The 16,652-nt window shown below is 41.8% G+C and overlaps 1 protein-coding gene across 1 annotated transcript in view; it reads right to left on the bottom strand.

Moving 5' to 3' along the window:
- Nucleotides 1-16,209, bottom strand: part of LOC122791427 (60S acidic ribosomal protein P1-like) — a 64,989-nt gene extending 48,780 nt beyond the window's left edge. The window contains exon 1 of the mRNA XM_044059168.1: nucleotides 16,052-16,209. Coding sequence (XP_043915103.1) covers nucleotides 16,052-16,209 — 158 coding nt within the window. The remainder of the gene's footprint in view (nucleotides 1-16,051) is intronic.
- Between the last annotated feature and the right edge of the window lie 443 nt (nucleotides 16,210-16,652).

Here is a 16,652-nt window from a genome sequence, read left to right as displayed (position 1 = left end):
GCATGACATAAACTAGACACTTTGTGAACACTATTGTATCAGTTAATAGCCCAAAAGGTAAGGCAGAAAACTGATCCTGTGATCCAGACATACAAAACCTTAAGAAATGCCTGTAATCTGGATGAATAAGAATGAGACAATAAGCATCTTTTAAATCCAAGATTACGAAGAAGTTCAAATGAGGAAGCAGGACTAATAGGTTATGTAGTGAAAGCATTCTGAACTTCGACACTGAAAAATCCAAAACTGGTCTCCAGGCATTTTCTTTCTTTCCAATAAAACTGAACACCACCAACCAATAAATTCGACCAGACTGTAGATCCGAAACGGAAAAAGCTTTAATGGAAATCCACAGAACCACAAACCACAAAATACAATAAGCGAACTGTTTGTAAAAACTAAGCGCTTTCACCCATACAATAAAACAGGCTTCATCAGAGTTAATTAATAACTGTTCTAAGACGGCTTTTAAAACCCATAGACGTCATGCACACACCTCTTTGTCAACCGATCGTAACCAACTACTTCATGTGTAGTGAGAACTAAATTGCTAACATTTTGAAAAGACTGTTATAAACTTAACAATATTCCTAAAACTAAACATAATCAACATTAAATAAAATAAACACCATTGTAAAACCAAAATGATAATATTTAACATACCTAAAATGTATCTAACATACGTTGAAATACATACAATATATTACTGTTCTAAACCCTGTATGTTTCCTGTATGTTTAGATACAATAAGACTTCAATTTCAACATACTCGAGATAGAAATATGATCAAGTCTAAGTTGCCATAGATTTTCCTTTACCTCCAAGAATGTCTTAACATCACCCCCTCTATCGCTATGTGGAACCCTATCTATCACAAAAAATATATACTGACAGTTTCAATACATGTCCATTTTTTTATGTTGATTTGTACAATTTGCATGAAGAAATTGACTGTAACGATTTTGTATCTGATAGTTATGACCATGCCTTAGGTAGAAATCTGGTTTCTAATGTGAATTGTGGTAATCAAGGATTAGACACAGGTTTGAATAGTTTTTGCATTAAGTATGATAACATGTGCATTTATAATTTTACTGATTTACAGTTGAAAAAAGAACATTTGACCCTTTTTAAAAAAGGTTTTAAATTCATCCCGACTTTTAAACACGAGGTGGCAAAAGTATTAATGAGTCTTAAACTATATATCAGACAGCTGAAACTTAGTATATTTTTTTCCAAAAATGTTGGTCCACGGGTCGATAGAACTATAACACTCAAGAGGTCTAGTATTTTTATTCCCCCAACAAATCCCAATATTCACTTATTTGAACAAATGTGTGAATCTCAACTTAGGAGGATATTTAAGAAAAAGGTTAATTTTGAAAACAACCTGACTACAGGTGAAAGATTTTGTCTGGCAGAATTGACATCTAACAAGAACTATAGAGTAATGAAACCCAACAAAGGGGGAGGGGTTGTTGTGATGTTAAATACTGATTATACCAACATTATGTTAGAACTGTTAAATGACAACTCCACGTATACTAGAGTATCTATGAATGAGGTTAACAGAGCCTATGCAAAAATTGACTGGCAACTATACGAGTGGTGGATGGAGGGAATTATTGACAAAAGGGAGTACAAATATTTGTGTGTGGACTTTCCAGTACTACCATCAATATTTGGTATTCCAAAAATACATAAAAATCCCAGACATCCACCATTTCGACCTATAGTGTCTGCCAGAGGCTCAAAAATGGAATATATTGCTTCCTTTGTGGATTTCCACAGCAAACAAATTTTGAATAAACTTCCTCATATATTGAGAGACTTGTGGCATTGTTTAGAACTAATCAACAAGGTAGACAAGGGTGAAAGATTTGTAATGTTAACCATTGATGTGATCAACTTGTTTTCTATCATACCGCATGATTAGGGGCTAGAAATGTTCAATAATAGTTTGAATAAGTTTAGTAACCTCAGTGAAAATAAATTAACGTGATAGTTGATCTTGTTGAAATGGTTTTAAAAAACAATTTTCTTTCATTTGAAGGTGAACTGTTTAAGCAAACAACAGGAGTAGTGATGGGAGCAAAATGTGCACCAGTATATGCCAACTTGGTTTTGGCAGACTGGGAAACACAGCATATTTTCACTTCAAAATTCATGATAAATGTGAAATTATATTTGCGCTTCCTAGATGATATACTACTTTTTTGGATTGGGTTAGAGGAAGAAATCAACAAATTTATTGAATATATCAACAACTCCACCACATTTTTAAAGTTCACCTACAAATTACATGGTGACACTTGTGATTATTTAGATCTTCTTTTGATATATGACAAAGAGAACAACTTGATGGAATCTAATTTGTTTAGAAAAAAACTTATTCAAACTCTTTTTTGCATTTCGAGAGTTGTCACCCTTTTCACCAAAAAAAGAATATTGTTAAGGGACAAATGATGAGACTCTCGAGATTGGTAAGTGATGATAATTTGTTTGAGGTGGAGCTTGCTAAGTTAGTCAGTATGTTTAGTGAGCGGGGATACCCGTGTGACATTTTGCAGAACATTCGTTCAGAAATTGTGGTTAAAAGGAAAGTAACTTTTAAACCTATGCTAAAAGGAGGGTTGCTTAATACAGGTAAAGGTATTACTTCCAAGATAGAATTTACAAATGATACCAACAAAAGGGCCATGATTCTTCCGTACAATCCCATGGCAGGTGAGATAAGGTCAATTATAACAGACACATGGGATAGCGTGCTTAATAACGACAACATCAGTATATTGGGAAACAAACCTATTATTATTTATAGCCGGGGTAAAAATTTAAAAGAAATAATGGAAATGGACAATAGTGTTGATGTGTACAAAAATTCCAAAATGAGCAAATGTGGGGCCTGTGCAGCCTGCAAGTTCATAAACAATGGACCGTATGTAGCAGTTCACAATTTTAACAGGACTATAAAATGTCCAGGTTATGTTAATTGTAACACAAAAATGGTGCTCTGTATTGCTACATGTTTAAGCTGTCTAACATTTTATATAGGGAAAACTATTAGAAAACTGAGATTGAGAATAAATGCGCATATAAGAGACATCAAAAATAAAAAAAAGTTCCAATGCCCTATATATGCACAGTCAGGTCTGCTCAAACTTTAACAAGTTTATATTTTTTGTGATAGATAGCATTCCACATAGCGATAGAAGGGGTGATGTTAAGACATTCCTGGAGGTAAAGGAAAGTTTATGGCAACTTAGACTTGATGCCTCAAAACCTCCCGGAATTAATGATCATATTTCTATCTCGAGTATGTTGAAATTGAAGTCTTATTGTATCTAAACATACAGGAAACATACAGGGTTTAGAACAGTAATATATTGTATGTATTTCAACGTATGTTAGATACATTTTAGGTATGTTAAATATTATCATTTTGGTTTTACAATGGTGTTTATTTTATTAAATGTTGATTATGTTTAGTTTTAGGAATACTGTTAAGTTTATAACAGTCTTTTCAAAATTTTAGCAATTTAGTTCTCACTACACATGAAGTAGTTGGTTACGATTGGTTGACAAAAAGGTGTGTGCATGACGTCTATGTGTTTTAAAAGCTGTCTTAGAACAGTTATTAATTAACTCTGATGAAGCCTGTTTTAATGTATGAGTGAAAGCACTTAGACTTTACGAACAGTTCGCTTATTGTATTTTGTGGTTTGTGGTTCTGTGGATTTCCATTAAAGCTTTTTCCGTTTCGGCTCTACAGTCTGGTGGAATTTATTGGTTGGTGGTGTTCATTTTCTTTCTTTCTTTGGCACTAAAAAACATTCTTGAATAAAATCCTTTTCCCAACTGATTTTATTACCCTCTGAGGTTGCATGTGCTAAAGGACAGGAGGAAACACGAGGGGTTTGGTCTGGAGGACGTGGAATAAGCGTCTATATCATATTATCGTCTGTTCAAAATATCGAATGGCTACAATGTCGAAAATGCCGTAAATCAAAACTGTTCTTGTGGGGGGCTGTGCCCCCCACACCCTCTGCTAATTATATATACCATCTCCAAGATCCCACTACAGTGAGGAAAGAGCAAATTTTCTGATCCTCACTGTACGGCGATCTCACAAAAACTTTTTGCTGAACAGCATTTTAGACATTGTAACCGTTCGATATTTTAAAAGACGATAATATGATATAGACCCTGGAATAATACCCTGGAATGAGGAATTTCTTCCCACTGCCAACTGTAACCTTGCTAAATCAGCCTCAGAACCCATTTGTCTGCAACAATCTGCTGTCAAAGAGATAAAAAAAACAAGTTATGTCTTACCATAACGTTCCATCTGTGTTGTTGATCTTCTTCCATTCATCACTGATGGGTATGGTTCCGAGCCCTTGTAACTGAGTCAGCCTAATACCAAGCTCGCGTACACCAAAAACTCTCGAGCTAAGCTGCTACCCACAGTGCCCTTTGCCCAGTTACCTTAGATCAAGTTTGCATGAAACATGTAGAAGTAAAAAGCAGAGGCCATTTCTGCGCAAAAACCCTGAAAACACCACACAGACCCATAAGATCCACCAGGAGCCTTTGGTGGGGTATGGAGGGTGAGATGTGATGAATGGAAGAAGATCAACAACACAGATGGAAAGTTATGGTAAGACATAACTTCTTTATCTGATGTTGTTAATCTTCTTCCTATTCATCACTGATGGGACAGAATCCCAAGCTACTTGAAAACCTGGGTGGCCCTTATGGAAGAACATTCCAGAGTATCATTGAGCCAAAGGCCGCTCTTCCCCTGGAGATCATGTCCACCTTGTAATGTTTGATGAATGTGTGAGGTTTGGCCCAAATGGTTGCTGTCCAAATGTCATCCATAGAAGCTCTGGAGTGAAAAGCAACAGAATTTGCTATGATTCTCGTTGAATGTGCTTTGATATTGACAGGTTTAGGCTCATTCGCATGTAAATATAAAAAGGCAATACAATCTCTGAGCCATTTTGATAAAATGACTTTTGATACAGCACATCCCATTTTTGGTCTAGAGAAGGAAATGAAAAGTTGATCTGACTTGCAGATAGATTTAGTCCTATCCAAGGAAAAATGTAATTGTCTATGTACATCCAATGAATGTAGACAGTAGTCTCCTTTATTGGAATAATTTGGGAAAAACACTGGGAGTTCAATGGACTGGTTCACAGAGAAATCAGAAATCACTTTGGGGAGAAAAGATGGATTAGTACAAAGGGGTCTATATTATATTATTGAAAGTTGTTTTCAGCGAACGCTCACATGACAGAAAACACTGGAAATCGAAAGGGTGTTTGTGGGGTTGTAGTACAGTGAGGAGTGGGATATTTGCCCTTTCCTCACTGTAGTGCGATCTCAGATTTGGAATATATAGCTAGCAGGGGGTGTGGAGGGTGCATCCCCCCACAATAAGAAGTTCATTTTCCAGCATTTTCGCTCATGTGAGCGTTCGCTGAAAACAACTTTCAATAATATAATATAGACCCGTACAAAGAGATACTCTGTCTTTATGAAAGATTAAATGCGGACTCTTGATGCATAAGGCTTGTAATTCTGATATCTATCTAGCTGATGTGACAGCCATCAAAAATAGAGATTTCCATGATAGAAATTTAAGGTCACAATTTGCAGCAGGCTCAAAAGTGGGTAAAGAATAAGACTGTAGTACCAGGGAGAGATTCCATGCCTCTAAAGGCTGCCTGATTGGGGGTCTGCTATGAAAAACTCCTTTGAGAAAGATCTTGCACATGCAGGTGGAGATAAGTGGAACATCATCTAGACCATTATGAAAATTGGAAATAGCTGCTAAGTGGACTTGAATGGTAGAAGAGAGTAATTTTATAGAGTGCCAGGCTCCTTTCTCAAAAAACTCAGAAAGTTATTGAAGAATAACAGATACAGGAGCTGAGAGGGGGTCTAACATCTATTCTTTAGACCAGAGAGCGAATCTTTTCCACTTATCTCTGTAGAGTTTTCTGGGGGATGGCTTATGGGCGGCCAGAATAATATTGCGAACAGGTGAGGAGAGGGTTTCCTGCCTGGCGACTAACGAAAGTGGAGAAACCAAGCTGTCAGCTTGAGAGTGGACAGATTTGGGAGAGTCAACCCTTGGGGGTGAGAAATTAAGTCCGGATGAGTGTCCAGGATCCATGGAGGTTGTACCAACTGAAGCCAGAGGAAGGGGAACCACACTTGTCAAGGCCAGAATGGGGCAATGAGGATCACTTTGCATCTCAACCGAATTGCTTTCTTCAAAAATAGGGGTATCAAAGGAATTGGTGGATAAGAATAGAGGAGACCCGTGGGCCAATCGTGAGTCAAAGCGTCTCTCGGGGACTCCCCTTCTGGGAGAAACAGGGCAAAGAAGCTAATGCATTTGTTACTCGAAGGGAAAGTGAAGAGATCGCAGCAAGGCTGGCCCCATCAGCTGAAAATTTCTGCCGTCAAGTTTGGATTGAGAGACCACTTGTGTGGAAGGAGAATGCATCTGCTCAGCCTGTCCAGAATCACGTTGGAGCTCCCCGAGATATGCATTGCTATAAGAAAGCGGTTGGAAGCTATTGCCCAGTGCCAAATTCTCATGGACTCTCGACACAGGGGGGTAGGATTTGGTCCCTCCTTGTTTGTTTATGTACCAGACTACTGACATATTGTCTGACTGAATCACAATCATTTCCGATGGAAGGAGCGTATGTAATGCCTGCAACACCAACAGCATTGCTCTCAACTCGAGAATATTGATATGCAGGTTGGCCTCTAAGCTGGACCACGTGCCTTGGACTGTCTTTCCCTGAAAATGACCCCCCCCCACCCTATCAGGGAAGCATCCGTAGTCACCGTGGCATTGGGTTGAGGAGTCTGAAAGGGGCGACACCAAAGTTATTCATCTGGCCTCATCCACCAGAGGAGCTCTTGCTTGCAAGAGTTGGTAATGAGGATCTGTGAGTTTAGGGGGAGAAGATTTGCCAACCATTGGGACAATTCGTACCACTGCAACAGACTCATGTGTAATCTTGCCAGAGGAATAATCAGAATGGCTGCAGCCATAGACCCCAGGGCCTGGAGAACTTCTCTTGCTGACACCTTTCTTTGACAAAGTATTGCTTCTACTTGCCATCTTACCCTCTGAAGCCTGTGAGCTGGTAGAGATACCAGGCATGTTCGAGTATTGAAAATTGCCCATATAAATTCCAGTTGTTGGGTAGATTGTAGATTGGATTTCTCCCAATGGACTGTGATGCCTAGAGACTCCGCCAGTGAGAGTGTGTAATGGAGGGCTATGGTCAGGAGACGCTTGGTGGGGGTGGAGAGGAGACAATCGTCTAAATATGGAAACACCTGGAATCTCTGAAGTCTCAGATGAGCTGCCACCACTGCTAGGCATTTCGTGAACACTCTGGGGGCCGTTGAGAGACTGAATGGCAGGGCTCTGTATTGGTAATGATTGGCTCCTAGCCAGAAGTGAAGGAGACTCCTGAAGTGTTTGTCCATTTTGATGTGGTAATAATCATCCTGGAGATCTATCGAGCACATCCAAACATCCTCCCGTAAAAAAGGGAGAATGGATTGAATAATGACCATGCAGAATTTGGTTTGAACCACTGACTTGTTTAGATGACTGAGATCCAAAATGGGTCTCCAGTCCCCGGTCTTTTTTGGTACCAAAAAGAATCTTGAGTAAAAAACGGATCCGCATTGGTCTGGGGGTACTGGTTGGATGACTCTTTTTTGGCACAGCTTTCTTATCTCTGAAGCTGCTTCTTCCCTTTGATTGGGTGGAACAGCGGGAATGTGCTTTGTAGGTTTTGGATGTGATGTTAGAGGAATGTGATAGCCTCTGGAGATTATTTTCTGCATCCAGCGATCTTTTGTAATAGAGTGCCAGGCAGTTTGGTGCAGAGAAAAATGAGCCCCGACTGCTTCCAGAGGAAAGCAATTGGGCAACGCTTCACGAGCATTGATAAGACAGTCTGGAGAAAGAATCCCTGGAGTCTTGATTTTGGGGACCCCTTCTGTCCCTGAAGGGGCGTCTTCCACCATTGGAACCCCCTCTGCCTCTAGAATCCTCACCACGTGCATTGCGGAAAGGACCTTGAGATTTCTTTGTGCCATATTTTCCCACTCCTCTGGTTCCTGGAAAAAGAACATTGGGGCTTGGAAAAACATAGGCCAACGGCAGACAAGATCTTTCAATCCTGCTCGCACCTGGCCAGTGTGTCCTTTACTTTAGAACCAAACAAAGAAGATGGTTTAATAGGGGTGTTTAAAAAGGAGGACTTGAAGGAGTCTGCGAGGTCACAGATGCACATCCAGGCATGACGCCTCATGACTATGCCTGCACCCACAGCTCTAGCTGCCCCGTTGTTGCATGGGAGAGCAACCTCATGGACGAGTTGGAGATAGACTCAAGAGTGGCAAGTTGAGAGGCAATCTTGTCTCGTGCCCTGTCAGACACCTGACCCGTGAGGACTCTAGAAAGTTCAGAAATTAGATCCCTTTGGAGCCTTGTGAAATGTGCCAAGTAGTTCAGGGACCTGACTGTAAAGGTCGCTGAAGCAAAAACGCACTTCCCTAGTCTGTCCACAGCCCGGGACTCTCTGCTGGGTGGGTAAACAGTAGGATTTTCTTCCGCAAATCCTTTTTAGTGGCCGCCGCCACCATCATAACATCTACTGGCAAGCCTCTAGACCAGTGGGGATGCTCCTCTGGTGGGGAAAGAATCAGGGTTCTTCCACGCACGCTGCAGAATGAGCTGGACTAACTCATCGGCAAGTGGGGTCACCCAAGAAGTAGAAGGCCCAAAGTGGAAAGCCTGCAGGAAGACAGATTCCTCCAAGGAAGGGTTAGAGGGCTTCCAGCCACCCCTCTGTTTCAATATTTCCAGGATGTCTCCAAAGGAGACATTGTCAGGGGGTGACTGTGGGCATCCCTCCCCATCATCGTAGTCCATATCCTCTGTGAGAGAGTCAAGGTGTTTCCTCTTACATGCCTTCATTCAAGGAGGTTCTTCAGTGGGGATGTCTGAGGAAGAGTACCCTGAACTGAGGTTTCCTGTAGTTCCTGCTCTCGGTGTCCTGGGGACATGGTCTGTGGTGACTGTATCTCTGAGTGAGCAAGGGGAAGATCCAATGTAGGAGGAGCACTTCCAGAAGCAAGCACCCTCTCCATCACCCGGAAGGCAGGCCCGCCCGAAGATGGAATGGGAGCCCAGAACCGAGTAGGACAATCTCAGAACCAGGGTCACACCCCGCTCTGCCAGACATGCTCCCAGGGATGGAGCCTCAAGCAAGATCGGGGCAAGCATTGCCCCGGATCCTAGGACAGAACCGATAAAAAACTTGGAACCGTGCTCAGAAACGAGGGTTCTGCCCCCAACCATTGAACTGAGGAAGGGACAGTTCTGATGGAAACGTAACCCAAAGGGGTGGCCTCAAAGCCTCAGTGAGGGTCACTGTTGGCACCGAGGAATGGGTTTCCACCAAGGACATTGGAGCAATGGGCCTCAGAACTGACGGATCTGAGGGAGGAGTATAAGTGGGAGTCCTAGCAGCAGTAGACCCTAACCCCGAAGTGAGATGAGTCTTAGGAACATTTGTTATCCCTCTGGCTGTCAACAGCTGTTCCAGCAGGTGCACCACATCCAATTCAGCAAGATTCCTGGTGGACCTTGTGGACACTCATGAAAGGGAGTCAGGCCGATCCAGAAAGGGGCTATACGTCTAACCTAAGAACGGGTCCAATGAAGGGGAGTACTGGGTACGTGGTGTTTGAGTTATCGGCACCGTAGTCTCTAACTTGGAGACAGGTAATAGAGGAATCAATGGCATCACAAAGAGAGTCTGTACTGAGGAGGCTCTTGGAGTCTAGGTTATTATCGGTTCCAAAAGGATTGTCGGAACCACCTTCGGTGCGGTAAAGGGTGAAGTCAGTGCCGAAACTATTGAAGACAGTAAGGTTGGAGCCATAGTTGTCACTGTAGATAAGACTGGTGCCACAGAGGTTGGTGCTGAAGGTGGCACCGACGTCAAAGTTTCTGTAATATCTATGATGCTGGATAAAGAAGCAACTGGAGCTGAGCTCGGGACAGAAGCAACAGTCGTAGTTGGAGCCGATGAAGCAATTTTATGTTCCGTTGAAGATTTGTTGGGCTTGTGTTTATTGGACTTGCCCTTATCACCAGCCAGTGAAGAGGGATCTGAATGGGGACGTTTTTTGTCCTTCACTAGAGGGGTTGAGACCTTTGACACAGAAAGGGCCTTTGGGAAAGGTGAGACTAACGGGCCTTTCAAAATCAGTTTATTTTTCCTCTCGTTCAGCGTCCGCTGACTAAAACTTAGGCAAATCTGGCAAGAAGATTTCACACAGAGGTGAGAAACCCCCAGACAATACACACAATTGTCGTGCGAGTCAGTGTTAGGGAGTTTGCCATTGCAGGAAGTGCAATGTTTAAACTCCAAAGTCCCTTTCTTTTCAGACATATCCATACACATGAAACAAACAAATTACTGCTAAAGGAAGTGAGAAAAAAAGAAGCAGAAGAAGAAGACACCAAAGATAGTATCAAATGATACCACAAGGGTAGGAGAGGGCATACTAATGATGGTATAAGAAATACCCAACGGGTAGAGCTAGATAGATAAAAGAGGGTAGAAAATGAGCTAGTTTAAAAAAGGGTTCAAAAATACGCAAATATTTTATAAAATATGACACTTCGCTGGAGAACTCGGTGAAACGCTGCTATATAGCTGCGTGGCAAACGAGATCTGAGGTAACTGGGAGAAGGGCATTGTGGGTAGCAACTTAGCACGAGAGTTTTTGGTGTACACAAGGTTGGTATTAGGCCAACTCGGTTCCGAGGGCTAGGAAACGGACCCATCAGTGATGAATGGGAAGAAAATTAACAACATCAGATCAGAGATTCAGACTTTCTGAAAGGGATTAGGACTGCCAGGATGGGAGGGGGGGGGATGCCTTATGTAGTCTTTCTTCCTTATTTGGCTGTTCTTTTTTTCTGTGGGTACCAAGTTTTACTTTTTGGAATCTCCCTGCCATTGTTTTTTAATGGCTGCTTACCAGCATTCCCATGAGACTGTATATTTTGTTTCTTGCCAACATTTGACAAGGAAGCAGAACATTCTTTGGAAAATTTAGAGAAGGAGGGCTGACAATGTTGAGAGATTCCTTTAATAAGCTTACCTCTCCCATCATGTCTTTTGATAACCTCTGCAGCAAAGGGTCCAAAAACGAAATTTCTATCCAAAGGAGAATTTAAAATCTCATTTTACACATCTTCTGGCAGTTTCTGAGAATCCAGCCTGTCAAACCTCCTCAACACAGGACCAGTGGCCACAGACATGGATGCAGTATCAAAAGAGTCATAAACACACTTTGTACAATGAGTAGTAACCTTAGTAATGGAAGAAACTAAAACACACAAAAAGCAAATTTTTTCCTTATAGGAGGGAACCATAGATGAAACATTCCTTCACAATTTGTTAGAATAAACTTTTACATATAACACTGACAATTCAAATTTCTACAAATTAAAATACTAATTTTCCCAAATGAATCAATTGTTGTACTGTCCTTGTCTGAAGGGGGGGGGGGTTGGAATTAACATAATATTTGGCAGCAGCAGGATTTAATAAATTTATAGCTGCTGGGTCAAGTCTGGGATGAATGCAGAAAAACGTGAAATACTGAAAAACTTTGCATATTATATCTGCTTTCTTAGGAGCAGCAGGCTGGCTGTGACAAACATCTTCCAATGCATAGAGCACTGGGGGATGGGTGAAGGTTCTGGGAATTCCAGTTGTAACAACTCATAGTATTTTCTGAATGACTATGAAAAATCAGTGTTTACACTGGCACATTCCAGAAATAGTCTCAGAAAAAGAGAATACCACACAGGGAGTTTCAGATACCATGATCTCCTCTGAGTCTGAATCAGAAATCTGAGGAGAAAAATCTTGAATTTCTTCTGGAAAAAAGGAATCATTATTTCTGCCACAAACCACCTTATAAAAAAGGGTCAATAGCCTGTACTAGACCCTGAGCTAGTCCCAGTAAACTACTCCAGTTCAGAGGAAATGGAGCAGGAAAAAATAAATGTTTAGGTTTCTGGTTTTTTTTTGGCAGGAAAGTTGGGGTAAATAGGTTTCTTAATGTTGGTACCAGCTTTCCAGCTGTCAGACACAATATTCTGGCTAAACAGGGGCACCTTCCCTGCCCCTTCTCCCAAGACCAACAAGTGTGATTCACCCTTAACCATAGAGGGGACCTCAACAACTGTAGAGGACGTGGCTAACCCCCAGTCTGCAGTGGTTGCTTGAGCAATACCAGAGGAATCTGGGGAAAAAGATGAGTGGTCTGAGAAACCAGCAGAGTTACCTGCCTCTAGCTAAGGCAAATTACTTGCCTGCTGTGGTGGCAAAGGCTGTTTAATTTTTTCTCTTTGTGCTTGGAAGAAGGACCTACCATGGGACCGGTTGTTTGTTTCATGGTCAAGCTGAAAATGGTGCTCCTATCCGGGGGATGTTAAACAGCACAAGCTGGTAAAAAATAGAAAGTATTTAAAAGTACATTTTTCCCACTGAAAACACAGTAAGACACTTAAATACAATTTGCCTGGCTCAAAATGTAAATTAAATACAGTTTATCCACAGAAAAAGTAATTTTACCCTGTTTTTAACAACAAATAAATGTCCACACCCATTTAAATGTAAAGTTAACATATGTGACAGTCAAAAACACATTTTATTTATTTAACACATACTTTCCTTAAGACGGCCACAGCGGTGCAGCGGTTAGCGTTGTTGCCTCACAGCAAGAGGTTCTCTGGTTCGATCCTCGGCTGGGGTGCCTTCTGTGCGGAGTCTGCATGTCCTCCCTGTGGTTGCGTGGGTTTCCTCCGGGTGCTCCAGATTTCTCCCACATCCCAAAGACATGCTGTAGGTAGATTGGACACTCTAAATTGGCCATAGGTATGAGTGTGTGTGTGTGCCTTCCGTGGAAGGGTGGGCACCAGGCTGGCAACTCGACACTGTAAAACACTGCTGCCAATCATAAGCAGACAGGTGATCTGCTGTGATAACCCCTAACCGGGAAAAGCAGGAAGAAGAAGAAGAACAAATACTTTCCTTAACAGGAAAGTAAGTTTAAACAATAAATATTAAATGTAGAGGGGTTTTCCCCAAAGGGAAATTATCTTCCAAGCAATGGAACAGGGCAAGCTAAGTGTCAATCCTTGAAAGCCAGCTTAGGTTTGCTCTCTTTTGCAGCAGGAAAGCTCTGAAAGGGTTGGCACCCAAAGCCATCTTTTAGTCAACTGAACTCAAGGTATCTAATGTTTTGGGTAAATGGAAGGTGTCCTGAAGCTTTGAAAGCTGGCTGGCTGTTATATCCGTAGCAGGGCATAACCCATAAAGCTTAGGCTACAGCAGTGATCAATATGATGAACATCATACTAGGTTTATATACACTCATCTCTAGCCTATCCATCATCCTACAATCTTTGTTAGGAAGATGTCTGGATGGGATCACTAGGAAATACCACAATCCCAAATTTCTGAATCCTGAGGACCAGAATTTCGAGATTGCGGAATCTCAAACGTAGTGAATGGGGATAACCGTACAGTGCGGAATGGGGACTTTGACATTCACTCCACTGTAGTGTGATCTCGGAGTTGGTATATTTATGTTGCAGGGGGGCCCCCCTGCATATACGTTAGAATAGTTTGTTGTATGTTTTACTTTTCTTTTTTTTTAAATTTCGAGATTCCGCAATCTTGAGATTCTGGTCCTCAGGATTCAGAGTCTCGGGATTGTGGAATTTCGGTATTCCATAGTGATTCTGTCTGGATTGGGTGTCCTCATGGGCATCCTTTGTAGTGGCTGCAGCTACAACTGTGGAGTCAACAAGAGGCCTTCACTCCAATGTGGCCTGTCTTTGGGGTGAGAAGAATCCTGTCCAGCTTCCTGTGAATGGGCTTAGCTACATCTGGCTCTTTCCAGACTTTGCAACAAACTATACTGACCAGCTTATCAGCGATGGGAGTGGGGGAGGGGGTCACTACCCATGCAGCTGGAGGAGAGGAATTATAGGCCTTCTGTAAGATTTGTTTTTTTGGGAAGTTGGGGTCTAGGCCATGATCTCCTCTGCCTCATCATCTCCAAAGTTTCACTGAAGTAAAGATCTTAGAGAGGGGGATTTGGTGGAGACCTCCCCTTTGTCCAAATCTGTATATGGGGTGGGGGACACTATAGGGGAGTTGATGTGCTTCCTCTTGCACTTCCTCTTCCTGGACAGGTCAGATGATGGTCCTCATTGAAAATTTCTTGGGAAGAGGAATCCTCAGATCACACCAGTGTTAGCTTATGCATACTCTGATCCTGTGAGACATCTATGATGTCATGCCCAAGCATCCAGATTTGTTGATGTCTCATGGTAGAATCAGTGCTGCTGAAATAATAGGTATAAAGGAATTAGGAGTAGTTCTTTTCTGTACCATGTAAGCCATCAAAATATCCATGGTCTTTGGAACTGGTACAGATGGTAACAAGGCCAGTGCTGAAGATGGCACCCCTAGCCCAGCCAACATCACTAAGATCTTCAGGGGTAAAGCCATGTCAGGGATCTTCAGTCCTAAGGTGTTGTATGCTGAGCTCTCTGACAATAAGAATAGCCACAAATGAACCAATGACAATCTTGGTGCCAAGGGCTCGGCACTGACCACCAATGACCTAGTAACACCTGGCACAAAGGGGACTGGCATCAAAGCTACTGGTGCTAAAGTAGTTGGCATCAGGGAAGTTAAACTGATCTGTGCTGAGGTAACTGGTGCTACAGTCAGTGCTGATACAGTCACTACCATTGCTGAAACTGGGCTCAGAGGAGGAAAGGCAACTTGTGGAACAAGGGTAAGATCCTGGGCCATGGTGGGCACTGTACTGAATCTGGGCCTTGACACAGGCTGGCAACATGTGTTCTCACTCGAGCTGAGTGGGACTACTGAGAGACCTGTATGATCTTACTGAAGCAGTGGAAGGAAGCCTAGAATAAATTAATCCGGATAGCTCCTTCTCCAAGGAAAAATTTTCTGCCCTATTTCTCGGTGGTGAGTCATCCTTGGTGCTGGAAGATTCCGGGCACTGAGGTGGTGATAACCTAAGTGATGATAGTCTTGGCAAGATGATGAGAATATAGGAAAAGATACTGTAGGTCCTGGAGGAGAGACTGAAGGGGAGGTACCTGTTGGATTAGGAGTGGATACCCCTGGAGTTTGGGTTACAGAGAATTTCTCTAGTATGGAAGATTCCTCCACCTTTCTCTTCTCCTTCTTTTTCTCAGTAGAGGAGTGCTTTGACAAGCCCATCAGCACTGACTCATCAGGAATAATCCCTTTGACCACTAATGTATTTCATCACTCTGCTAAATACAACCACTAAAACCTTTACAAATGGGAGAGTTGCTGTTAAGATACAGCACCCCAAACATGGTAAGTAGAGTTTGTGTGGGTCCTGTGGAGCTAATTAAAACCTACAAATGCTTACACTTCTTTAAGCCCTGTTTACTTTCCTTATCTATAGTAAAGTACTTCAGCTAAAAAATATACAGATAGCGAAGTCATTAAGGTGCTAGCATCTATAAAGCTGGATAGATGAAAAAAGGATGGCCTTAGACCCAATAAAATGACTAGGTAGGAAGGGGAAATAAAATGAGATACAGAGGGTCAAGTTTTGAAGAGAAATTAATTAGAAAAAAAGATTTAAAGATGAAAGTCTATCTTTCACTTAATTAAATGACAAAATTCACTTATCTGAATACAAAAAAAGCCTTCACAGATTATCTAAATTTTACCCTAGGCACTCCAGCTCAGAGGAAATGCTGTTGTCTTAATGGCAGAAATGGGATCTGGCGGACTCAACAATGAGGAAGGATTATGTGTAAGAAGGAGATCAAGCTTTTGAAGAATTCATTGCCATAATTACAGTGCACAAAAGGCACTAGTCCTACTGTTCCAGCATCCAGACATGACCTGAGAACTCATCCTCTAAAGCTGATATAACAGGACGGACAGCTGCAGGTTGTGGAATAACCATTTGCAACAAGTTATTATACTTTTGCTGGGAAACAGGGATTTCATTCTGTTCCCAATGAAACACCACTTTCATTTTAGCTAAGGTCTCAGAAAAGCACTTCTGTAGAGAAATCTGAAGCAACACTTTCCTCAGAATCGGTGATCTTCACCATGTGAAGAAATCATTGAAGAAAAACATTCCCCCTTCATTCCCCTTCTTTTGACTGAGAATTAGTGTCAAAATGATAGGGAACTCTTGTTCTTTTTTATTTGAAGTAAGTGAAGAAAGAATTTGAAACAGTCAAGGCAGAAAGTAATTACTTAGTAAATCCCAGTAAGTCTCCCTGTCCTTAGTAAATCCCAGTAAGTCTCCCTGTCCATAATAATAGAAAGAGAAGTAACATTCTTAATTTTTTTGTTTTCTTTTCCTTAGAGACTCCATGGGAAAAGACTGGCTTATGGCAGTGGCACTAATCCTGAGATCAGGCATCCTAGGTTGGCTATGCAGTAGACTGTCATCCATTTCTTCCCCCAAGG

This window comes from Protopterus annectens, chromosome 17.part0 (assembly GCF_019279795.1).
Source record: "Protopterus annectens isolate FY-2018-M chromosome 17.part0, PAN1.0, whole genome shotgun sequence".
Lineage (NCBI taxonomy): Eukaryota > Metazoa > Chordata > Ceratodontiformes > Protopteridae > Protopterus > Protopterus annectens.
The sequence above is the reverse complement of the archived record's forward strand: the minus strand, read 5'-3'. Positions and strand labels throughout refer to the sequence as shown.